General features: G+C 44.6%; 3 protein-coding genes and 1 non-coding gene across 6 annotated transcripts in view; 2 read left to right on the top strand and 2 right to left on the bottom strand.

Annotated features, from left to right (window-relative positions):
• SH3D19 (SH3 domain containing 19) overlaps positions 1-10,759 on the top strand; it is a 47,668-nt gene extending 36,909 nt beyond the window's left edge. Inside the window, exons 11-19 of the mRNA XM_009481726.2 lie at positions 530-598; positions 2,366-2,438; positions 2,754-2,884; positions 5,261-5,319; positions 7,049-7,236; positions 7,501-7,553; positions 8,074-8,260; positions 9,157-9,254; positions 10,643-10,759. Coding sequence (XP_009480001.2) covers positions 530-598; positions 2,366-2,438; positions 2,754-2,884; positions 5,261-5,319; positions 7,049-7,236; positions 7,501-7,553; positions 8,074-8,260; positions 9,157-9,254; positions 10,643-10,759 — 975 coding nt within the window. The remainder of the gene's footprint in view (positions 1-529; positions 599-2,365; positions 2,439-2,753; positions 2,885-5,260; positions 5,320-7,048; positions 7,237-7,500; positions 7,554-8,073; positions 8,261-9,156; positions 9,255-10,642) is intronic.
• A 5,896-nt stretch (positions 10,760-16,655) lies between these two features.
• On the bottom strand, positions 16,656-21,004 carry RPS3A (ribosomal protein S3A). 3 transcript variants are annotated; one of them, XM_075708845.1, is made up of 7 exons: positions 20,889-21,002; positions 19,913-20,016; positions 18,608-18,685; positions 18,451-18,455; positions 18,111-18,175; positions 17,397-17,506; positions 16,656-16,822 (listed from the first exon to the last, which is right to left on the bottom strand). In XM_075708845.1, exons 1-7 carry the CDS (start codon positions 20,948-20,950, stop codon positions 16,701-16,703), a joined length of 546 nt encoding a protein of 181 aa, XP_075564960.1. In that variant the 5' UTR covers positions 20,951-21,002; the 3' UTR covers positions 16,656-16,700. The 3 variants fall into 3 exon arrangements, with proteins under 3 accessions (XP_075564960.1, XP_075564959.1, XP_075564961.1); XM_075708844.1 differs by lacking the exon at positions 18,451-18,455 and having other exon boundaries at positions 18,111-18,319; positions 18,498-18,685; positions 20,889-21,001; XM_075708846.1 differs by lacking the exons at positions 16,656-16,822; positions 17,397-17,506; positions 18,111-18,175; positions 18,451-18,455 and having other exon boundaries at positions 18,619-18,711; positions 20,889-21,004.
• Positions 17,094-17,163, bottom strand: LOC142593508 (small nucleolar RNA SNORD73). The gene has a single exon (XR_012831036.1). It is a non-coding gene; the product is annotated as a small nucleolar RNA SNORD73 (small nucleolar RNA).
• Positions 21,005-24,924: 3,920 nt separating the features above from the next.
• LOC104034546 (ribonuclease CL2-like) lies at positions 24,925-25,347 on the top strand. The gene has a single exon (XM_009487575.2). It carries the CDS (start codon positions 24,925-24,927, stop codon positions 25,345-25,347), a length of 423 nt encoding a protein of 140 aa, XP_009485850.2.
• The last annotated feature ends 496 nt before the right edge of the window (positions 25,348-25,843 follow it).

The raw sequence follows: 25,843 nt of genomic DNA, 5'->3' as shown, positions 1-25,843 counted from the left end.
GAAAGATATATCTAAGTTGATAGCAGGAAGAGCTTTGAGATGAAGGAAGCATATTGCTTCCTCTCTGGTGTAGCCACGCCTATTTACATAAGAAACATGTGACATGTTTTGTAGATAAGATTTTTTTCAGTAGCAGATCACTAGTAATTCCCTGCCCTCAAGTGTTACTGTCAATGAAATTGTCCTCCCAGGTTGTTTTTCCAGTGCCCTCCGTGGCAAATGAATACATTTCTGTGTCAGTGTGTTGCAGAACATCATGTACCATATGGTATGATACCAGTTAGGTGGCTAAGACACTTTTAAAGCGCAGGACACCAACTGGATTTCTCTAAGTGGCAGTTCATATCACCAGCAATCTGTTTTGAATACCTTCCAAAGGAGCTTGTCCTCTTCCACTGGACTCCTAAATTAGTTACCTCTAGTAGGTGGTTTGAATAGTTCCATCATCTGACCATTTTCACTTGCAGTGGGAATTTCAGGTGCTTAGAAGTGAAATATACTTTTCCATTTCCCTCTGTTTCTATTCAAGCTACCTGTGCCTCATGGAGCTGCCAAGGACGATTGTCTTCCCAGGAACACTGGAGGACTGTCTTGTAAGGTAAGGCATTTTTTTCTGCTGATAAATATTTAGAATCATAGAATGCTTTGGGTTAGGAAGGGACCTTTAGAGATCATCCAGCCCAACCCCCCTGCAGTGAGCAGGGACAGCTTTAATCGGATCAGGTTGCTCAGAGCCCCGTCCAACCTGACCTTGAATGTTGCCAGGGATGGGGCCTCCACCACCTCTCTGGGCAACCTGTTCCAGTGCTTCACCACCCTCATTGTAAAAAATTTCTTTCTTATGTCTAGTCTAAATCTATTCTTCTTTAGTTTAAATCCATTATTCCTTGTCCTGTCACAACAGGCCTTCTTAAAAAGATTGTCCCCATCTTTCCTGTAGGCCCCCTTTAAGTACTGGAAGGCCGCAATAAGGTCTCCCTGCAGCCTTCTCTTCTCCAGGCTGAACAATCCCAACTCTCTCAGCCTGGCCTCATAGGAGAGGTGCTCCAGCCCTCGGATCATTTTGGTGGCCCTCTTCTGGACCCGCTCCATATTTAATGAGCAAGACTCCTGTTGTGTTAAAGTATGAAGTGCTTTAGGCTTTAAAGGTTACACTGAGAAATGTAATAGTGGTTTATTAAATCCTTGTGTTTCTTTAATAAAAACAAAACAACCACCAAAACAAAACCCAATAATGGTGATTTGCCTTATAGCACAGGGACATTCTGCTTATGGAGCAGAGCAACAGTAATTACTTGGAGTGCCAGAAGGGAGAGGAGACTGGTAAAGTTTCTCTGTCTCATAGGAAGATAATCACTCCCTTGGCTGAGTATCTGAAAAGTGGGTAAAAGATAAGCGAGTAGTTTTATGAAGTGCTGTACATGATATATCAGTGAATTGGCTTTGACATACGGACTTCAAAGTATTTTCCTCTCTCTGCTTCTACAGAACCTAACCTGTTTTTAGGGCATGACTATTAATATTAAATAGCAAGTATAAATTATAGCTATGAGCAGTCTTTTTGATTATTATCAGAAACCTACATGGCTGAAATAGATTTCTATGAAATCTGTTGTTGTCTTTTGTAATTCATAATATTCTGGCTTTATCTTTGTCCATGCTGGGCTTTTTTGGTTGGGTTTTCTGTATGCAATGAATTACTTTGAATGCAGTTCACACACAGTGATTGTCATCAGTACAGTCTAAAAATTCCTAGTGGGTGGGATAGAGAAGAAGGCTCAGCATTTTGAATATAATTTCTCTTTACAAAGATCCCACAACAAAATTGTCATTTCCCCTCACCGTTATCTTCCTGTAAGCAAAGGCCTAGTGGCTTGCTCACCCCTCTGAAATGCTTGGCAGTCAGCAGATGTGCTGCCCCTGCTGAGTGTGCTGCGGAGAGTTGGTCTGGGGTGTTCTCTCTGAACAAGGAAGAGTAACTGGCAGTACACAGTACCGAGCAGCAGTGCAAAATTTGGCCACAGCCCTTGCAATGAGAGTTGCTATCAATGCTCCACATTTCTGACCCACAGAGATAGCTGAGGCTTTGTCTATACTGGGAAAAGTTACATGCCTTCCCTCCCTTTTACTGGCTCAAAAGTAGATTTTGGTGAAATGCATTCCAATTTACAATGGCAAAAGGCATACATAATTCAGACCCATAGCTCTGTGACCAACACTAACCATTGCCTCCAATGGTGATTTTCTGATACCAGAACAACATTGTGTCCAAAGTCAGAAAATTACTTTCAGAGTATGTAACACAGACTCTCTGTTAGTATCTTCCATGATTTTTAAACTACTTGGATTTATTTGTTGTTGTCAGGATTCAAACCACCCTGCAAAAGTTTCTGACACAAGTGCACCTCATGCTGTAGTCCTGCATGATTTTCCTGCAGGTAAGTAAATGTGAATATTCTGGAAGCTTGTTTTACTCTAAGACTTTCAAATGGGAATTTTCTTAGGATTTAGAGCTTAAAAATTATGAGGAAGCTCAGCCCACAAGGTCCGCATGTAGAGTTGTTCAAATCCATGGGTTTAGCTATAGTTGGGCCAATCTTTTAGTTGAAGCTAACTGGTTTATCAAGTATAATTAAGATTTTTTGAAAACTCATCCTGTTTTTGTCTGTGGTATTTATATTAAGAAGGTTTTACTCAAGAGAAAATCAGTGAGTGTGTCAACTACTGTTAACTGAAATGATGCTGTCTTACAGAGCATGCTGATGACTTGGACCTTCATTCTGGAGACACAGTTTGTCTTTTGGAGAAAATCGATACCGAGTGGTACAGAGGAAAATGTGGGAATCGCACAGGGATCTTTCCTGCCAGCTTTGTTAAAGTAGTTGTATGTAGACTTTGTATACATTGCTCCATAAGATGCTATTGCATTTGTTTTCTGGTTCTATTTTACTGCAGCTCCTGCGTGTTTAACTCCATTCTGTATTGAGATAATCTCTTTTCCCTCTGGCAGCACAGAAGACATATCAACTTGTTTGTATGGTATTAGAAAGATGCTCGATTTGGCACAACCAGCTTGTGTTATGGGGATTATTTTGCTGTTAATCTGAAGCCAAGTGAGGAAATCATGGCCCTTACCAGATTCTCTTTGTTAACCTGGGTAGTTTCTCAGGGTCTACAGAGCAGATTATTTTTCAGAGCTGTGTGTAAGAATCAACACTCCGTAAGATGGGGGTTTTTTGTGCCTCCCCCCAGCTTCTCTTGTTTTCTTGTCCCTTGAACTCTGCTGGAATCACCACTTTTATAGCCGTGTAGTGAACTAGGTCAGGGCAGCAGTTGGGCCCAATGAAACATGGTTTTCTTTCTTCCTAGAATATTTTTTTTCCAGCTGGATCAATTTGCCTAAGTGGCTTACTAAGTGGCTGCACAAGTGGTTGTGCTGGCACAGCGCAAGGAGATTGTGTTGTTGCAAATGAGCAGCTTAAAGCAATCCTGTTACTGAATGTGACACTTGACAGTAAACGGCAGGCAAGAGACAGGTGCTGTTTTGGAGCCCAATAGCAATTAATTGAGTGCCTCATCATTAAAAGACATACGGTATGGTTTACGGGGTCAAAAGCTGGGTCAAATCTATTGCAAGCCTGAGTCTGAGATTGAAGTCCGTTTTGTGACAGTAGAAAGGGCTGTTGGACTATCCACACCAGCCATATGGACACGAAGGAATGCTAAACTGACACCAGGATGCAGTGAAGGTGTATGGCTGGGCATTAAAGACAGTAAGTGTCTGTGTCGAGCTGGGGCAGCTGGCAGAGATGAGCACTGCTGCTACGTGAACAATGTATTGTATTGTATTTGGTAACCATCAGAGAGCATAGGGTGTCTGTTTAGCTTGTAATGGTGTTATTGGAGAAAAATGTTAAGATCTGAGAAGTACTGAAGAATAAAAAATAAACTCGGGGTTAGTAATAATGGAACCATGCTTGATTTGCTTTCACGAGAAAGATTCATTAGCTAAATTGATTAGCTGCTTCTACACAGACCAACAATTTAATTGAAAAGCTCTTGTTACTACTGATGGCTAATAGAGAAAAGATTTTATGTTAAAGCAGCGGAATGAGTATTTGGGGTCAAATTCAGCATTAGTACAGACAGATACAACTTCATAAAAGCTAGGAAAGATGTGTTTCAGATTTCTATTTAGGTTGTAAAAGGTGGTTAGCCTTTGAGTGAAAAAATCTTTTGTTTCAGCAAAATTAAAAAAAAAAAAAAAAAGGAAGAAGAGTGCAGTACATGAGGCTAATTTACTGAGTGAATTCTCCTGTTCATTCAGGTCAGATTTCATCTCGATACAAGATCTCTATACAATACGCTATAGTGTGTTTCACAATATTCAGCTCGGTAGTAGCTTAGGTCTGGACACCTAACAATAATACATGGTTATTACTTCCCATAGAACCTTCAGAGCACCACAGATACCAGCTCCTCTAGCAAGAGCACTGCAAGTATTATTTGTCCTAAAAGGCAGCATGATTTCCTCCGGTCCTTCACATAAGCTAATGAAACATTCTTATTGATTTTTATAGGAACTGGCTCATGCAATAGTGAGCTGTAACCCAAAGGTCCTTGCCAGGGTCTCTAGCCTTGTAGTCTTCTACATCTCACAGATCATCCTTTGTGTCACACCAAAAATACAACTGAAGTCCTCTTACGCGAAAGACTTGAATACTGTCTGTTTGATACATCCATGTATTGATTTTCTAAATTATATTTCTCAAATTCCAGTGAGATTTGTGAGATGTGTTTTTGTTTGGAGGACAGCTGGCTACCAAAGCCCAGAAAGGACACGTGTAAATAATAATTTTGTCTGTTGTGATACATTGTGCTAGTAAATAATAGAGAGCAATTACCAATTGAAAGTTGGGAGCTAAATGCAACAGCATGTAGTAGCATCCAGTCCCATATTCTGTCAATCAATCATGCCACAAATAGAAACAGTAAACCAGCTTCATAACAGAAAACATTAAATAGTGTTCCTTGTTTGCATGAGATTGAAAAATGAGAAATCAGGCATACAAAACTGAAATCTACATTAATATGATCATATATCATAGCATGCCAGCGACTACAGAGCATCACATGGAGGTCATAACTGGAGCTGATGCTTAGCTGAAAACCAGATTATTTTAACCAGTTCCAAGTTTATTGTAGTTATGTTGCCATGAGCTTGAACTGGAAGATTGTACTTATTTTGTTGTCTTATTAGATTGATGTTCCAGAAGAAGGCAACAGGAAAAAAATACCCTGTTCATCACAATGTGTTAAGTGAGTCGGATAAATCTTATTTTCTTTCTCATGTTGATTTACTAGGAAGTAAAAAGGAAGATAACTTTGAAGCAGGTGTTATCTGTGCTGAGGTTAATATGGTTAACAGTTTCTTCACCAAAATATATTTTAAAAATTAAGCCCTCAAAATGGAAAGTTTATGATGTTTTAATAAGAGTCATATTCAGGTAAAAAAAGCCTAAAAACTCACTTCATGGCTTCAAAAAATTGGTAGATCACTTTATAATAAATTTTTACATAGATATAGTCCCCTTCACTCACTTTCCTTCCTCTTATGAGCTGTATTAGAAGAGCATTTCCAATAATTTTTCATGAAAATTAGTTACAGAAACTGTAAACCAATCTGACTTCAGCAGCATTGCACTCTCCTCTCTTTGCTCCTGGCCTTGTTACTTTCTTCTAGTATCCTCCTAAGATGTAACATGGTAGGGCTCCTACTCGTTTGAAAGAACAAGATAAAATGGGACAGAATATAGCTGTACTTTAAGTAGAGAAATCTATCTAAACTTAATGTGTAGGACTACAGAGGTGAATCTAAAGTTCCCCAGATCAAATTATCAAATGTACTTGAAGCACTTTCATTTCTGATTTGCAAACAACTTGTACTAAGATTTCTGGGCAAGGAATGACTTTTCCTGCTATTTTTTCTCAATGATGACTGGATTTCATAATAATTCATTGCAGCAATTAAAGCAAGCTCAGACAGCAGCAGGAACTAGTATCAATGGGATCGTTCAGTTTGTTCTTCAGATAGAGCTTGGCTTGTTTTAACCGAAACTTTGTTTTTAAAAGCTGCTTCTGCAACTAGGAACGAACCAGAAAGTGCTAGCTCTGTCCTGAAGCTTTTGCAAAGATATGAGTGGGGGACAGGGGTGGGAATCAAGCTTCTTACACTGGTTGTATGCTATGATGCTATAGAAAGAATTAAAGCCTATTATGTCTTTTTTCCACCACAGTATTTCTGATAAATCAAAAATCTTCCTAGAGTAATTTATTAAATTTATTTTTATAGTTCATTGAATTATTAAATCTATTTAAGTGAGAAAAAAAAATCGTTTTTTCAGTATTATACCAAATTATGTAAAATTTATCAGATGCATTGATGTTTCTTTCTTTGATAGATAATTTATTTCCTCATGCCTGGGATAGATTTTTTTACAGAATAAAGCTTGTCAAAGTAGATGGAAACTAGCTTCCCCCTATGAAACCTCCATGTATTTGGGATTTGGGACAAATATACGACACCCACCCCACCCCCCCCCATGCTTGACTGCATCTAAATTGGATGCTAGCTCAAAAAAACATCAAACTCTTAACAAAAGCATATCAGGACACTTACTTGGATACAGGCAGAAATATAAAATGGGACAGGTAGCCCAGAAACAAAGTGATACTTTCATTGTTTGGAAAAGAAATGGGGTCTTATGCAAAACTAAAAAAAAAAAAAAAAACCCACCAAAAAACCAAAACAGCCAGGAACTGGGATGCAGAAGTTGCATCCAGCTCCTCCAGACTCCACACTCATCCTCCTCAGAAAGCAGAAATAAGAACCAGGGCTAGACCCCAATTTTCCACCTGTTCTATCTTCAGTGCATTCTTTCATCATTTTAATTAAAGATACCAATCCATATTTTGCACAATGCTGCCTTATTATTAAGTGGACAGTAATACTAAATAAGCAAAGTAAATGTCTCTCTTGTTTGTGCAGAGGCCCAAGATGTGTAGCACGATTTGAATATATTGGAGATCAGAAAGACGAGCTCAGTTTTTCAGAAGGTGAAACTATTATCCTTAAAGAATATGTAAATGAAGAGTGGGCCAAAGGAGAGCTCAGAGGCACATGTGGAATTTTCCCCTTGAACTTCGTGGAAGTAATTGAAGATCTGCCTGGAACAGGTATGAATATGTTTGCAAAAATCTTCAAGAACATGGTTTTGTACTGCATGTATACAGGCAGCATATAGGAGAAAAGTCCAAAAGGACAATGAATGTGGGAAGAAGATAGAAAGGGAAGAAAGACAGATAAGAAAAATTAAAAGGAATAGTAGGACTTCTTACAAAGTTATTCTTAATAATCACTTTGAATATCTAAAATCTCTACTATTAGTAATGTTTTGAATAGTCATTGCTGCTATTCTAAGTTGTCCTTTACTTCTGTAGGTACAGGAGCAGCACTGAAGAACAAGGTGGAGGTTTCTTCTTCCGTTCCTCAGGTAGTAAAATTTTATAGGTGAGGGACAGAATTTACACAGCGGTTTCATAGATTTACATAGACTTTCTATTATAATGTCAAATTAGCTGCACAGCTTTAAACCTGAATGTAACACAACTCCCACAGCACACAATGCTGCATGGTCACATCTTGAATTCTGACAGTTGGCCTAAACTGATTGAATTCATAGCTTCTGGCAAATTAACATAAGTAAATCTTTACCCTTTCTGCTTAAGCAAATTCTTGTTAGCTCTATTTTAAGTATTACTGCAGTGGTCTAATTTTGAATTTATTAATCCTGTCCCCTGCCACCAATGATAAAAAGGAATGCGTCTGAGCCTAGATGAAATTCTGTGGTAATTGTTGAAATGCCATTCTAGTCTACATCTGCAGTGACACTATTGTATGAGAGAAAGTCAGGACACCCGTGTTCTGTACAGCTGCTTTCACCAGTATCCATCAGCTTATGGGATCCATTAACGCTTCTAAAATTAATGCATTTCTTCTGTTCACTTGAATAGAACAACAGACGCTCAGTAGAGTGGTGCGAAGCACTTCATGATTTTACAGCAGAAACCAAAGACGATTTATCCTTTAAAAAGGGAGACTACATCCAAATACTGGCACAAGTAGATTCAGAGTGGTATAGAGGAAGACTGAATGAAAAGGAAGGGATTTTCCCAGCAGTTTTTGTTCAGACCTGCTCAGGTACAGTGCTCCTACTAGATGGCAATTCATTATTCCTTGGGTTGTGACTGTCATGAGAGAGTTCTGGGAGAACCCAACTATTGCCTTGCATTAACAAGCCACACACCACCACACTCCTTAATATCCTGAAGCTAAACTAACTGCTGAACCACCCTCTCTAATAATGGCAATATAATGCTCTAGTCAGTAAGTAATCTGGGAGGGTTAGTTTACAGTGTGGTTTGGGTACAGGCAGAACAGGACCATTGACCTGCCTTTAGCAGGAATTCAGGGGTACAAAAGACAGGGGGAGCCAGGCTCTCCCTCAGCTGAAGAGGCAACACTGCAGCACAGCCGAAGAGCTGGTACAGCTGTAAATAACTACAACTGCTGCATCTTGGCACAGAACTAGTGTAATGCCCTTGGTGAAGCAAGGAATGAATGCTGCTTGCTCTCCTTGAGCTTCTGTTTGGTCCCCAAATGAATGCAGTCAAAAGCTTCACAGAGGAGACAGAAAAATCACATTTTTTTTCCCCCATAGTTTTTTGCAAGTAAAGCCATGAGTGAAAGTTGGCAGGAAATAAATTCCACCTAACTGGCAAATAGCACATACCCAAGTACAAAGAGGAAAAGACAGCTTTTATTAGATACTGCTGTTGGAAAGTTCAAGTAAGTGAACTTTAAATTTAATCCTCTTAGAAGCAGAACCATGTGAATGTGTTAGTACTGTAAAATGAACTGGTGTCAGTAGAGATTTGTATTCCATTAGGACAGTGAATTTGCTAAGTAGCAGTAGCAATAACATCTGGACACCCTGTAGCACACTAGTGGGGAGAAAACATGAGAATGACAGGAAACTTTTCCAGAAACAGAGATTTATTTCAATCCAAATAACTTGTCTTGTCCACATTCTGCAGCCAGAGTAGAGATGTCCCAGTCTCTAGGAGGGAAGAAAGGAAAAGCCAAAGCTCTTTATGACTTTCATGGAGAAAATGAAGATGAGCTTTCTTTCAAAGTAAGTACCTCTCTTCTTAGCCCAATTTTCCAAAAGGTCTTATGCTCCTAAAGAATGCTAAAAAATAGGATTTATCCACAGTGAAAATAGGCTTTGAACAGGAAAGAACAAAGCACCTAGAATAGGCATAGATGTTGACACATTTGATAAATGGCCTCTAAAAAAATTTTTGCCCTTACCACTTCTGTTTCATATTGGCAAAATCTTCACTGAAGACATTGAAAAGAGGTCAGGAATTGCAGAATTGCTCTGACTTCTCTGATCCAGTAAACATGACAAAACAAACTTCATTTTACAGTACATTCAGTTCTTGATCAGTTGATATGGTCAAGGGAGCCTCTTTTTTAACTAGAAAGACAGCAACAAGGAGGATAATAGTAAGGGTGCCAGTGCTACAGCAGCGTTGCCTCTAAGGGACACCTAGTACAGCAAAAATATAAAAGTTTGGCAGCACAATACATAGTTGCCATGGGAGTAAGGGGAGAAATTAAATACTTGCTGGATGCCCAGATAATATTAAGAAGCATGAGTAAGAAACAGTGTGCCCTTGTAGATTCAAAGTAATGACTTAGGTAACTGTGTCCTCAAAAGCAAGTTTCTGAGAAACAGCAGACTTTCACAGCAGGCCCTAAATTGTGTTTATCAGCTGGACCACACTATTTTCTCTTTCTAAAGCTAGCAAAATAATTAGTTTCAGCATTAGCAGCTTGCAATGCTGAAAGGATAGGTGATTCTTTAAAGCAGAAAAGGGGAACAGAAGTACTAGAAGAAGGGCCAGGGCCGTGACAGTACTTCAATTGAAGGATGTGGCATGGGACAATGAAAACAGGAACAAGGATCAAATACAGGAGCTGCAGTTTATTTTAAATGGCCACACTGAGCTACTTAGATGATTGCCTTCCTTTTTGGGAAAGGGAAGTTTCTAAAGCAAAGAGGAAAGTTTCCAAGCACTGGAAAATATTGGGAATAAATTCTTTTTTTTAAAAAAAAAAAAAAAGAGAGAGAGAGGCATTTGAAGAAAAGAAACCCTGATAACAGAGCAGGGAAACACAAATAACAAGTAAGGCAGGGGGCCTGTGAGCTGGCTCTCCAACCTACCTACCTACCCACCCACCCAGAGAGCTTAAGCAACACAAGAATATCCAGCAGTGCTCTCTTTTCCTTCTGGAAGGCAGCAATTTTTCAGCATAGACAAGTATTTACCTTAAGAGAAGCTTCAGCTGGTTTTGGCAAACAATCTTGGCGAGGTGTAACCAACAGAAGGGACTGGCCAGATCCTACTTCTCTTCTATTTGATTGATATTAATTGCTTCTGAATGAGATCAGCTATGCATGCATTAACATTGCACGGTAAGCTGTACTGGCTCATGTTACTCCTTCTCTTACAGGCAGGCGATACAATAACAGAGCTGGAATCTGTAGACGACGACTGGATGAGTGGAGAGATACAAGGAAAGTCTGGGATATTTCCCAAGAACTTTGTTCAGGTTTTAAAAACACCATGAAGTGTTGCTTCTCTTTGTACTCCCTGCATGCGGGAGGGAATATTTTCTATCCTAAAGGCACAGCAAAGACATCAATGTGTTTTGACTATCAATGTTTTGCACTACTTTTTCTAGACAGTCATACTAGCGTCTTGAAGTCAAATAAGAAAATTTTAGTCTTTTGTGGCAGTATATGTAGTCATGCTTCATGAATGCTCTGAGAGCAAATACAAGCAGGATTTTTAGCTGTTTCCAACTAGGGAAATACTGTGGTGCAACACCATTTTAACTTAAATAGCATTCTAGTATGTTCACTATCTGGTATTACATTTATCATGCACAAAGTCTACATAAAGTAAGCTTCTTTGGGCTTCTTTAAAAACTTTTTAAAATCCAAATTTAAAAAATTGTTTTTAAGATATTATTACAGCACTCAATATGTAGATCAAGTCTGATATTCAGGTTTCATTACTGCTCGACTTCCACATTAGCAGTAGAATCCACTTGTGTTATGACTTAGGATAAGGAAGATAACTGATATTTCATAGTAGAAAAATATCAAATCTAATACTGGTAAGAGGGAAAACTCAGAAGCAAATCCTTGTGTAGTATTCTTCTATTCTTAGCCCAAAGCTGCTCATACAGGAAGATCACAAAAGTAAAACTTCAGTATTTTGCCTCTTAATGAATAATATTCAAAGTGGTGTGAATCACCTTAGACCCTCCTCCCTTCCCCCCAAACCCTTTCAGATATAGGTTTAGATTTTTCCACTGTTCTTTGAGCACCATCATACCCTTCTTTCCCAGCTGAAGTTAGTTGTGACCAACAGCGTTTACTGAGCTTTCTCAGTTCCCCTCCATGCAGTAGCTGCACTATTCCAACTATTTGCCCCTCCACCCCCTTCATGTAAGTGGAAAGCCAGTCTTCACTCAGTCTGCATTTCATTTGTCGCTCAAGCACTGGAACATACTTCAGTAACACTGTTCCTATCCTTAACATGAAGGATGTTTACAGCCTTGGTTTTAGCTTTCAGCAGACATGGGATTAGCTTTCAGTTTGTTACCACATACCAACTATACTGAGCATCATTATAAATGGTCTGCTGAGGCCTTAAGGAAAACACGCCAGGCAAGAGGTTACTTCAAGAAGCTCTAACAAAAGCATTTAGCAAAAAGTAGCAGTGTGACCCAAACAACAAACTAAGACGGACATGACTGAGGTAGCTTCACATTATAGGAACTTCTGGTAGTAAGTTTCTTTTTGTAACATTTGGCTTCTGAAAAAATAGTTAAATGCATCTCGATTAACTGCTAACTTCATCAGACTGGAACAGAAAAAACTATGCTGCAGTTGGGTCTTTCACTGCTGACAGTATTCCGTCACTTTTGTACTACATAACAAAAGGGAACCAGTAAGCTGTTAGCATGAGTTATTTTACTTCAGAGAGATGCAGGTCACTAGGTATCAAAATATCCTTCCAAGATTTTTCTTTGTGCGTTTGGAAGTTCAGGTTGCAAAAGGGCCAACAGTTGAGTGGCAGATGGAGACTGGAAACTATGATCATCATGATTGATCTTGAGATAGTTTTGACTCAGTCATGTGTCTACTTACAACTTTATTGATACGAGGTCCAAGTATTACGGCTACAAATACCTACTGCTACAAAAGATCAGGGTGCATCTAAATTTGTGTCTAAGCAAGCTGGTGAGGGCAGCCCTCCCCTCCCCGTGCACTGCACTTTGGTTACCATCACAGCAGGCAGAAGCAAGCTTACAGCCAAAAGTGAGCTGAAGCACTCCCCCGCAGCAGGGAACAGGCATCCAGCCTCAGGAACAGACTGGAGCTTGCCTGAAGCAAGCCTGAGGTACTCGCAGCACGGGCACAAGGCCCTGGGCACTGTTTCACTCTGCAGAGTCACTGTTATGCCACAATACTTGCAAATAAAGACACAGGCTTTATGTTTTCTCTAGAGGCTTCACGAACGTGAAGCGTTGTGTATTTAAACTGCACCAATACCATTCACACAAGTGGGGGATGAAGATCACACGCAGTTTTAATGAGTCAAGAACTGGATTCCTACTTTCATTAAGGGGATTAACATTATAAAAACAATTATAAATCATATGCTATTCTAGAAAGGTGGAAACACAACAGTTTATACAGGTATGATTCAGTTTTACCATCCTCAACAAGCATATCCGTAACTCCTGTGGAATCAAACTTTAATGTAAGTCCACCTCCGAGGACAACCCTTCCCACTCTCCTGCCAGGAGATGCCAAAGGTTCTTGTTTATTCCAGTAAAACAGCCATTTCCTTCTAGAGGAATCCAAGGAAACAAATACATAGATAAGATTTCCAAATCCTGCAAGCCCAAACTTTTCAACCATAAACTTCCAGTGGATCACCCTATTAAAACAGGCTTTTTCCACCGTGTCCTGTGCCAATGCAACTCCTGAACCTGCAGTGCGCACAGCAGGGGGAGAACAGCAGGACCAAGCAAAGCCCACACCAACGAGCAGAATACCCAGGTCCTCTGCAGACACACCGCATCATTGTGCCGGTGGACGAGGCTTATGTGTGTGATGTTTACTTACTGTTTGTCTGGCAGTTTTCTAAGATTTTGATACAAGTCTCAAAAGTAGAACTGATTTTTTTATATTTTTTTCCCCTCAGTTTCCTCTTCCCCATTTTTATAACTGTGTATTGACCAGTTGTTTTTGTAACTTCCGCTGAATGTTTGAAGTCAGTGCCTGTCAGTAGGTAAGACCACTCTGCTTTGTTTTTATCACCTCCTCCCTATTACACAGGGCAGGAAGAGCAGCAAAGCCTTATATTCAGAGCAAGGAGTGCCATCTAAAGGCTGCTTGCATTACTGCAGACAGCTAAAACAAAGCATATTTATTAAAAGTGAAACAAGTTACATGCTTGGCTTTTACAGGAAGGGATTTTCATAAGACTTGGTGCCTAATATCACCATGAAACTGCATACAGATCACAACATAAAATTCCTAAGGTGGACAGTACATAATCTGCAAAGAAACTGAGAATGAGGTGGAGCAATCCTAACTGCAATATAGTAGCAAATTTCAGCTGTAACCTTGAAATTCAGCTAGAGCCCCCATACATTAGTATGATAATAAAAACCTCATTTATCAAAACATTTTCTGTTTGACCCACCCTCTGGAAATATCTTCAGGAAGACATCTTTGTTCTGTGTACAGCTAACAGTGTCCTAAATAAATCTTTGTTAAGCCCAGTTAAGTTTGTTATGGTACATCTGTAAATTAAGAATGTATTTAATCAATAAAATTTTTATAATTAAGTCATGATGGCATTTTTATTGTCTTATGCTGTGGAGAGCTGAGCTCTCCACTTGACAGTTTTATGCATCTCATTCTGCACTTATATCTAACCCAACAGCAACCCCCCCCACCCCCATACGAATAACATAGCAATATCACATCCTTTTACGAGTAGTCCAAACCTCTCGGAGAATCCCGATGGCTTTAACAGAGTTTATTCAAGCCTTCAGACTCGGGTACGTTTCACGCTTGCCACCTGCAGAAGCGCTGACATTTGCTACCTGCAGCAGCCAGCCGCCACCGCAGGGCGCCACACAAGACGGTGATGCTCTGCTCTTGCTGTGGCAAGATTACCCGTGACGAAGACAAGGGCTGAGCCCGAAGCCGATTCGCAATTCCACGCATACTTGAAGCGCGCTCTGCTGATTGCTGCTATTCATACACCACATGGTTTTTCAGTTGATTTTTTTGTACAGAGAATATACAGGATGCACAAAATCTTCCTTCCTGCTTACTTTCCTCCAGCTGAAGTATTTTTTATAAAGCATACATTTACACAGAGCCCGTATGTGGTAATGCCAGCAGTCTACTGTTCCAAAAAAATAAATAAAACAACCCCAAAACCAGAACAGCATGAAACAGTAGAACAATTTTTGAAAAACTGAAAAAAGCACGTTCTTGTTCCTTCCCAAAATGCTCTTGCATTAGCCTTTTCGCAACATATACTCCTCAGGTGTACAGCTGAAGGAAAAAGTAACAGGACAAGAGACATGCAAGTATTCAGAAATGACACCTTAGGATTTCTAACTCTCCTAATCTACCCAGAGTACAGGCCAGCTGCAGTCCCTTAGGATTTGTTTGCTGGAACTATTGCTAAGCAGAGAAAATACAGCCAACGCACATCCATTACGAGAAAGCTCTGACAGACCTTAATGCAATGCAGGGCTTGAATAGACACACATGTATGTACACACCTGCATTAAAACTTGCTGTAACAGGTAAGTGTAGTGAGGTCGGAAATCCTTGAACCCTAAGTCACAGTTTTTCTAACTCCAGTGAAAAGTTCTCATTTTTATTAGACAAGTGAAGGGGAATTTATTGCAATTTATGACCTCAAAACTATGACTGTCTGGGACTCCTGGAGAATGACAACTGCCTCAAGAGTACAGATGAAAAGAGCAAAGCGGAGGACCAAAAGCAGCACTATTCCTTTCTCCTGTTTCAGCATCATGAAAGTTTTGAGCGCTCGCTACCCTTCCGCTGCACAAACTGGAAAAAGCAGAACAAGTAGGCCTGTATTTACAGTCCAATAAAGATGGTTACCTGAATATTAAGTCACAGGCTGTTTTAAGTATCATCCCCCAGATTAAAACAGAAACTTGGAATCACAATATGAACTCACATCACCTGCAGTCTTCTAAATAAATTAGGAAACGTCATTTTCATTTTGCATATTATTCACTCCAAACCACAATTATCAACTAGGAAAAGGTGAAACCCCCTGATGTTGAAGAGTACAGCCCCCCCCAGGTAGCATCGCTCTACTTTTCCCCTAGTATCTTAGCTGCAACAGTAACATTTCATTATTTTCCTCCATTGCTTGTCCTGAGCTATTTCACAGCTGACTGCAAGAGCTGCCACCACCACCTCAGTGACCACCCCAATAGGTCAGTACTATTCTATTCTAGGGTTTTAAATCACAAACTTGCCAACAATTTAGTAGCACAAAGTTTAAGTTTGTTGCCCAATTCTAAAGAAAACACGCTAATAGTGCAAAATATTCTTTGTTTTTGCCAGAGAAACACACACTTTAATTTTTAAGCCAGCATAAGGTGAACAACAAGCAAAAATACTACCAGATAATGGAAAAAGCACTCTTCGGTGATTTGCTGAGTGATTTTAAGTGTTTAGTTTTCAGAACATAGATCATTGCCTTGAATCTTTTCCGTTGAAGTTCCACAGCTGTGATTACAGTTACCCCTCAGTTCTGATAAAGGTTAAAAACACTGCGTAAACCCCTACTCTTGAGCACATTCTGTATTTCTACACTGCTCAAAACTAACACTGCTTCCATCATCAAAATTACAACTTAAAGATCCTTTAGTACCTTTTGAGTATCAGAGACCAAATGTATCCCATGAGAGGCCCTATCAAATAAATTACCACCAAGAAGCTTAAACATACACATATGAATTTCTCAGGTAGTGTGATAAATCCCTAAAGCTTCCTTGCAATAAAAAATTCTGAAACAGTAAGTTTCCCTGTGTGGTGCCCCATTTGCCCTGTACAATGCTCCTCTCTGAAGCATCTTTCCACCAAAGTAACAGAAGCTACAACCTCTGCACATGTTCCACTGGACTTCTTTTGCGAGGACCCAGATTACTGGGAAAAACCAACATACAGAAACCTTGGTATTGTACTTTCCAACTTTCAAAAAGAGCAAACCACCTTCTTCCACCCATCTCGCAACACCAATCATGAAAAACAGATCTCCAAAACAAGCATTTCTTCCTTTTTTTTTTTTTAAAACCAAGGCAATAGGTTTACCTTATTAAAAACCCACCCACATATCCAGTACCAATATCGCCCAGTAGCAATACAGGCAACCAAACATTAGTTCTGTATATTAAAACTTTTATTTTCCACCAATTTTTAGTTTCAGACAGACTCTTGCACAGGTGGCTCATATCCATCAGCCCGCTCTACTTTAGTGCCTGCCTCATCCCCAGAAGGTTTTCCAGCACCACCACCTTCACCATGCAGTTCCATCAGCTTGCCCACTAAAAAGAAGAAGTATTATCAATAGTGAGAGATACACCTATTTAAAATGCTTTAAATTACCAAATTGCTCATCTTTTTTTGCAAATTAAACCACCAAACATTTAATGTAGGTATGATCGACTCCACTCCAGAAAGCTCATGCAAGGAGATGCTGCTGCAATAACCGACAGTCAGACAAAAACAGGCAGTGAACTAAGTGCTACATAATGAAATTGCAAACTTTTTCTTAAAAAGAGGTAAAGTCAAGAACCTACTACTGCATTAAATGGGAATGTCAGAAAATGGGAAAATAGAATCATTCCATGTCATCTGGGACCGAAACATTTTGTCATCATTCATTCCCAAGCCAAAGCCTTTAAACACTTGGCAGCAGTCTCAGGCCAGAATTCAAAAAGGCTCCGAACGGAATGATCACTGCTTTGTCGGACCAGAAGGACAAGCCTTTTAACTACTACAGCTGCTTAAGCTCATGATGCTGCTTTAACATCTGTATCCAACGGCAAATGCATTTTATAGTAACGGCTTCCCACATCCTCCTCTAAGAACACTAAACGTTTGCAGTAACCAACTTACATTCAAACTTGGGCTTCTTCAGCATCTTAACCTTGCGGACATAGACATCGTGAAGAGGGTAAATGGACTGACACGCCTTCTCTATGTCTTTGCCAATGCTGTCTGGGATCCTGAGAAATCAGAGGGCACATCAGTACCAGAACATTAAAAATGGTGCCTGCTTCTTCATCAGCAACACAGGCTCAAAAGAATTCTTAAGAATACAGACTATTCTACAGAAGTTTGCATCAGTACTACCTTCATTCTCTGACAATTTTCTTCAAGCATGGTTAGATTCTAAGATGTTTTCCTTGCAGTGTTAGAAGGGATACATTGCAAGTGTGCTCATGTTGAGAGCAAACCTGCAATCAAACTTTTGGAAGAAAACACCACACTTTGGAAAACTTCCTTCTATCAGAAGAACCCAGAACATTCACAGCCCCATCTGATCAGAATTACAATTTTAGTCTGTAGAAACATATCAAAAAAATCTCTGGAGAGCCTGATTTTACACTTACGCAAACATGATGGTTGATGGGAATCAAATATGATGCAGAGACTAAGAAAGTATTCAAAGAAAATGGCACATTAGCTTTTCAACGTGAGAGGCACCTTGCCTGGTCTCTGCCAAACAGTATGCGAAGCACCAGCACTCCCCAAGCACTCAGCAACAACTGTCCAACAAACAACTATTTGAACTGTAGGGGAGAAAAACAAAACACAGCCAAAGCTTACAGCTTATTGACAACTTCTTTCAGGTCATTGGTTTGGACCTCTCGGGTCATGATTTCCATCATCTTCTTGCGAATCTGTCGAACCTGCTGATGCTGGGCATACGAGGTCTTGCGGATTTGGTTATTACGCTTCTTCGTAAAACCCACGCAGAAGAGGCGCAGTAGGTAACCATCGGTGGTTTTGACATCAACATGGGCTTCAATCATTGTCTAAAAAAGAAACAGTCATTTATCATCAACATGACAGACAGGTTTCTCAAAACCATGCACCTGACATTCATTAGTATCTGCTGATGCCACTTCAAACACAGCTTTGCAACACATCAGTGATTAATTACCACCTTTCCTAAAGGCACTAGCAACAACACAGACCTTGTTCTTTACACACCTGCCATTTTTTGACCATGGAGCACATTTTATCCCGGGTGAGGTCCATTCCATGGAAGTTGGTCAGACAATTTTTGCCCTGAACATCCTCAGTTATCAGTTTAAATTTACGGAAGGCGACCTCATCATTCTGCAGATCAGCCAGACTCACTTCAAATACACGACCCTTCAGTCCATCAGAGGCAATTTCTGTATTATGAAACAAAATAAAACACCTTTTGTTAACATTAGAAAAGTATTATTCAAATCACATACTGAACTTCCATTTGATGCTTTCTAATAGTAGGTGATGCCACTAGCTTCACAGCTCTGAAGTTTGCATGTATCTTGAATAAGATCAAATCAACTCATAGAACCACGTACCCTATTTTGTTGACTTTGTGAGGAATCTTTTCAAGAGAATTGTATCAGATGCTGAACACAAATACCAGTACACTGCAGATTCCAGCATATATAATTTTTTTTTCCAAGCAGAAAGGGTTACAAAATATTTGGAAATTATGAAAAATAATGAAAAGATAAACATACAGGCCACGTGTTCAGCTGAGACAAAGCAGCAGCAAACACCTAAGTACAGTCATTTCACAGCTCTGCTTCTAACAGCTAACCATTTTAACACTGGCCGATTCATGCTAGGCCTACACTGACCCTTATTTTACTTGTTTCGCACTTATACAGTTCAAAATTATCATCTTTATAACTATAAGTGCAACCAGAATAGTACAATGCAACTATTTAGCCATTCTACACAGCTAACCTTCCAAAAATAGTTACCTCTATCCAGATCACCCTGCATTCCTAACAGAGGCTTCCTTTTCCTATGCATATAGGAAAAACCTTTATATAAAAAAAGCTTTACCATTCAGCGGTAAAAACCCTTTACCATTCAGTGATACATCACATAAAAAACCTTTACCTTTTGGTGATACATCTACACACACTCCCATTAAGTTAGCAACTGTGGCTCTCAGAGCTCTCTCTTTACCTGAAAGTTTCAACTTTCAGTTCCTCCTAAGGCGATGAGCTTTATGATCCTCTTATAACCACAGTCCCCTCATCTCCGATAATCAGAACGACTCCTTAATTCTTAGCTTTCCACAACAGCAGTTCATTAGAAACTTCAGGCATGTCCTTACCTATCATATCCATGGTTTGGTACTCTTGTACAAACAAGGACCGCACCGCGTTGACTTCCCTGCAACTAAGCTCACCGGTTTACACATCTCTGTCAACTTAAGAAGACTCAGTCAAATCAAGCAACTAAGTTAAAGGAACCTCCCTCCACCCCCAACTTCCAGGTTCATAATATTATGAGCAAAAACTATCTGTCAGCAGTTCTTTAATCGAGTCTCATTTGCAGCTGGGCACATGGAACAAATACCTCTCCCTCTACTGCATAAAACCCCCACTACTCACTAGTTCCTTGAGTCCTGGTGACAAGTGTCTTCCCGATGTTTCGGATATTAAACATTGCTGGTGCTTTGACATCATACCAGTCCTTTTTGGAGAAAGGATCAACCCTTAATTTAAAATAAAGCAGAAAAAATTTTTTTACTAATTTCCTCAGATTAAACCAGGATGAAATATGAACTTTGTTCCCATATGCTTTGTGAAATGGAAACGCAATGGAAACTTCTTCTCGAAGTTAACGTGGACAGTTTGGTAAGTATGTGAATGCAGAGAGTTAATGTCACTCATTACAGTGGGGCAGGCACTCATTTCAATTTACTTCAGAAAGACGGAAACCAACCGCAGAGACACCATACAGCTGAGATGACAGGAGCCCACACAGCGCTACAGTCCCGGCTATCGCTCAGGAGCGACACAAGCAGTGCACATTAATTAACTTCCCCACGAAGACCCCGACCTCATTTCTTGACTTCTGCAGCTAAAACGCACCAGATACAGCGAGGCTTGCACCAACACCACCCGAGAATCCCCGCTTCTACGGCCAGCGAACTACGCCAGGCCCACCAGGCCCGCGCCCCCAGCGCGCAGGATTACAGCCGGTGCCGGAGCCGGCCGCGGGGCGTGGGCCTGGCCCGGCCCGGCCCTGCCCCACGCCGCCGAGCGCTCCCCACGCCGAGGCCCTCCCCGGCGCCGGGGCAGCGGGCACATGGCGGGGCTGCGGGAAGCCCAGCTCGGCCGGGACCCGCACCCTCCCAGCGGCGGCCACCGCCCCCCCCCGCCCTGGGCTCTCCCCGCGGCCCGCCCCTCCCGCCGCCACGCAGCCCGGCCCGCGTCCAGGCCAGGCCCGCGCCCGGCCGCCGCCATGACAGCAGCGGCCCGCTCCCGGCCGCCGCCATCCGCCCCGCATCCGCGGCATCCCGCCGCCGCGGCGCCCACCCCGGCACCCCCGGGCCCCGTCCCCACCTCCCCCGGCCGCCCTTACACTTTCTTCTTGGCGCCTTTCTTGCCGCCCTTGGTGAGGCGCTTGTTCTTGCCGACCGCCATGGTCCCGCCCTGCCGACGAAAAGGCCGGGGTCCGGCCGCTCCCGCGAGATTATACGAGAGTGGGGCTCGCGCGAGAACTGCGGCCGGCGGCGGCGCTCTCGCGAGAACTGGGCCGCGCCGCGGGGGCGGGGCCGGGGACAGGGCCGGGGGGCGGGGCCGGGGCCGGGGGCGGGCCCTGATCTGGGGGCGGGGCCTGAGGCGGGGCGGGCCCCGAGGCGGGGCGGGGCCGGGGCGGGGCCGGGGGCGGCCCCCGGAGCGTACCACGGCAGGACGGAACCAAAAGCGCGGGGGGGGCGGGGGGGGGCCGGCAGCGCCAGCGACTGCGGGAGGGGAGGGGTGGTGGCGTCAGCTGTCAACGCACCGTGCTGTGGCCTGTGATGTCACGAAGCCTTTGCCCGCCGGCACCGAGCAGGGCGCCCGCCCAGGAGTAGCGGGGCAGCCGTGGGGCCCTCGGGGGCTCTGCAGGCGCGGGCGGGAGCGGAGTCCCGGCCCAGCTGGGGTCTCCCAAGCACCCCGGGGCGGTCCTTGCACCTTGCTGGCCACCACGGTGGCCTTTTGGTGCACCCCAGCCACCTCCCCGTGCCTTTCTGTGCTCCCATGTTGGCCTTTCGGTGCCGTTCCTGGCCCCACAGAGCCCTCCTCTGCCTTTCAGTCCCCTCCCCTCCCCAAAGGACTTTCTGGTTTTGGACTTTTGGGATCTTTCGGTACACCCTGAGGCCTCCGTGCTGAGGCAGCCTTGGCATGCTTTCCAGCACATCACTTCTGGCCTTTCTGGGCTTTTTGTGGCATTCCAGGCCCCTCCTTCTGTCTTTTGGGGTGATGCTGGGGCCTCCACGTACCTCCCGGGGCTTCCCAGTGGCCTCTGTGTGCCTTTCGGGGTGCTCCAGGACGCTCCTTGCAGCTCTTGGTGCAGCCGGTGTATTGGGAGCCCTGCAGAAGACACTGTATTTGAGGAGGTAGTGATCCTGAACAGGCCGCACAGGCTCTGCTAGGCCCCATCCTTCGGGCTGGAGAAGCCCCTGTTGTTCATAGAATCACAGAATCGTAGAATCATAGAATGGTTTGGGTTGGAAGGGACCTTTAGAGGTCATCTAGCCCAACCCCCCTGCAGCGAGCAGGGACAGCTTTAGCTGGATCAGGTTGCTCAGAGCCCGTCCAACCTGACCTTGAATGTTGCCAGGGATGGGGCCTCCACCACCTCTCTGGGCAACCTGTTCCAGTGCTTGACCACCCTCATTGTAAAAAACTTCTTTCTAATGTCTAGTTTAAATCTATTCTTCTTTAGTTTAAATCCGTTATTCCTTGTCCTGTCACAACAGGACTTCTTAAAAAGATTGTCCCCATCTTTCCTGTAGGCCCCCTTTAAGTACTGGAAGGTCGCAATAAGGTCTCCCTGCAGCCTTCTCTTCTCCAGGCTGAACAACCCCAACTCTCTCAGCCTGGCCTCGTAGGAGAATCATGCACTCGTTTAGGTTGGGAAAGGCCTTTAAGATCATCCAGTCCAACCGTTAACCTAACACTACCAAGTCCACCACTAAACCAATTAAGAGCAGAGTAATAATTTCATGTTTCTGTTAAGGTCATCTGTAAGGTACAGCATCTCTGGGAAAGGTAAGCTGCATGTGGATCAAGGGGTGAAACCTGTTGATCCTGACCATTGAGACCGCTGCACTTCTAGCAGATAGTGAGCCACATCACAGTCAACCTGGGCAGGCACAGGCCTGTGACATAAGATTTACTCGCTATGTATGATCTACTTGAGATGTCACGGTGTACTCGCTACCTCTATTCCTCTTCTTTGTCATGGTTTAGCCCCAGCCAGCAACTAAGGACCACGCAGCCGCTCGCTCACTCCCCCTACCCAGTGGGCAGGGATGGGAGAGGGAGATGGGGTGCCCAGGCCAGCGCCTGGGCAGTCAGGACTCCCCTGGGACAAGAGGGGACCATGGGTTGTGGTTCACCAGTGAACCTCACAGCCACCTCTGGCCTGAGGGTCCTCCAGGTAGGGTAGGCTCCAGCACGGGTACCTGTACTGTGCCAGCTAGAGACAGCCCTGGCACGCAGGGCTGATGCAGACCCTTGCCAGGCATCCAGGCTTGTTCCTCCTCCTGGGAACACCATCTTCTTCCCGCCCACACCAGGATGGTGGAAGGCAGAGTGTGACTGGGAGGTGATGATGCGAGCCCCCATCCTGCTTCCATGTCCAGCAGGAGCAAGGTCTTGTCAGCCTCAGACAGTCAGCAAGGAGGCTGTGCTGATCTTCCATATCTGCTATGTTTTGGCCAGGTGCCTGAGCTGGTCCCACTGCAGGGGCTGCGTGACTTTTTGAGGAGGATTTCTTGACAGGCCCGCAGAGCCATAGAGATGCCACTACAGCCCAGGGCAGGGCACTTTCTACCTTTATTGTGGCCAGTCTTAGACCTTTTCAGTCTCTTTTGGGGAAGGTGGTGCTCAGAACCAAGCCTACCCCAGGCTGAAGGACATGGTGGGCCTGGGACAGAGTGGGAGGCAGCTCTGTGCTGTCCCTGGGGACAAGTAGGTCAGGTCTGATGGTGACACACACTCAGAGGGTGCATCTCTCAGTAGCCCTATGGCCCTAGTGCTGAGGCCCACTCATGGAGTGTCAGCATTGGGTGTCATCGTCCTCCTTGAATCACTGGTGGGGTCAAACTTGGTTGCTTGTGCAGAATAAGGGCAGCTGAGGGCTCCTGTCCACTTTCGTCCTCATCCTCCATTTGCCACTTCCCATCACAGTCTCTATCATGTCTTTGAAGAGGAGGATGGAGAGCACTCGCACCTGGTGGTGACAGCCTCTCCTGGGCACTGTATGCCTCTCCCTCTGGAGGGGACCGGCTCTCCTTGGGGCTCTGTCAGGTTCTCCCTGATGGCCAAGGGACAGGGGTGGGCTTTTGATGGGCTCAGGCTGGCTCCTGGCTCTTTGCTTGTCTCTGCCTCAGTGGAGCAGCCGGGAGCGTGTGAGGGAACGGTGGGACAAAATGCATCCTGGCACTTCCCAGGGGTATGAACTTGCCTGCAAGGAGGCATAGGGGGAAGGGACACATAGCTCCTGAAGCAATGCAGCGCAGCCGTGGACAGGACAGACCACATCGCCCAAGAGGGGCAGGCGCGTCTGTCAGCTGCCCCAGAGGTGATGCTGACATCCTGCCCCCACAGCGGGGAACTAGGTGTCTTGCCCTGCCACCCAAGGGGACCCAGGTGTCCTGCCCGCCGTGGGACATGTGGCCAAGGCCAGAATGCATGGTCCAAGGCAACACGGGCAGGGGGCACCTGAGGGAATGTGCACAGCCAGTCACGTCATTCGTTAATGACTACCTAATGACCTTGGGGGGGGGAGGGGCTCTTGGGGGGGGGGAGGGGCTCGAGGGAGAGTGGGGCCTCCCCCCACACATCTGCTGGACCTTGCTCTTTGTCCTACCCCTCCTCCTGGTTCCTTGCCCATTGGGCCCAGCTGGGGCCAGTATAAAAGAGGCACGGAGGAGTGGGAGGGATCCCGGAGAGGAGACTCTGAGGCCATAAGGGAAACTGAGGCACACACACAGGTGCGGGTGAGGGATGCATAGGGGTGTCTGCGGGAGGGGACTGTAAGGAACCCAAGCATCCAGTGGGGAAGGGAGGGTGTGTAGGGGATCCCGGTGTCAGGGCAGGGGGTGGATCTATAGGGGATCCAGGGGTCCAGGGGGGTGTGTTCCATAGAGGACCCAGGCTTCTGGGGAGTGCAGAGCTGTAGGGGACCCAGGTGTCCATGGGGTGTTCTGTAGGGGACCCAGGCATCCAGGTGGGATCCACAGATGGTCCAGGTGTCCAGGGGGGTCCCCATGCATTTAGAGTAGATTTGTAAGGGACCCAGGTGTCTGGGAGGGGGAATTTGTAGAGGAATCAAGTGTCCGGGGTGGTGTTTCCAGTGGGGGGCCCAGAAGTCCAGATGGCCCTGACCCCACTTTCCGCAGGTGCCCATGGCGGGCTGGGCCCTATGCATGGTTCTGGTGCTGGCGGCACTGTCAGGGGCAGCGTGCCAGAGCCGCTATGGCAAGTTCCTGCGGCAGCACGTGGACTACCCCCCGACATCCACGTTACCACCGCACCGCTACTGCGAGATCATGCTGGTGCGCCGGCAGGTGACGGTTCAGGGGCAGCCCTGCAAGAACTTCAACAGCTTTGTGCATGCACCGGCCGCGCAGCTGGTGGCTGCCTGCAGCCAGACGCCTGACGCAGCGGGGTTCTACAGCACCCCAAACACCATGAACATCACAGCCTGCCGCCTGCGGACGAGAAACAGCTGGCCCCCTTGTAACTACAGGGCCCAGCAGCTCCAGCACCACGTGCGTGTTGCCTGCATTAACGGGCTGCCCGTGCACCTCCAGAACACCTATCCGTGAGGCTTGTCTTGGAGGGGCTGTAGGTGGGAACGTGGATTCTCCCTCCCACTGGGGGCTCTGTTAGGGCCTGCAATAAAGGAAATGCCACAGGCCTGGGCTCCGGCATCAGTTTCTATGGGGGAACCCTGCAATCCTACCCCTCTCTAGGTGCCCCTGAGCCCCCTTGGGTGCCCCCAACCCTATCCAAGGTGGACCTGGCCCCCCATGTGCCTCATAATCCCCTGGGTTTTCCCAACCTCCTGGGTGTCCCATAGGCCCCCCTATAGTGCCTCTGACCTGTCCTGTGCCCCATAGACTTCCCTTTCCTGGGTGCTCCACAACTCCGCTGGGTGCCCCTGGATCCCCTGGATGTGCACCCAACTCTCTCCCCCAGTATCCTGACCCTTTGGGTGTCACATTGCTTTCCTGGATGCCCCATAGCTCCTGCAGGGTCTCCCGATCTCCCATGTAACTCCTATCCCCCTGGGTACCCCCAACTTCCCCCATGCCTGTCCCA

This window comes from Pelecanus crispus, chromosome 4 (assembly GCF_030463565.1).
Source record: "Pelecanus crispus isolate bPelCri1 chromosome 4, bPelCri1.pri, whole genome shotgun sequence".
NCBI classification, from domain to species: domain Eukaryota; kingdom Metazoa; phylum Chordata; class Aves; order Pelecaniformes; family Pelecanidae; genus Pelecanus; species Pelecanus crispus.
Note: the sequence above shows the minus strand (reverse complement) of the source record. Positions and strands in the feature narration are given on the sequence as shown.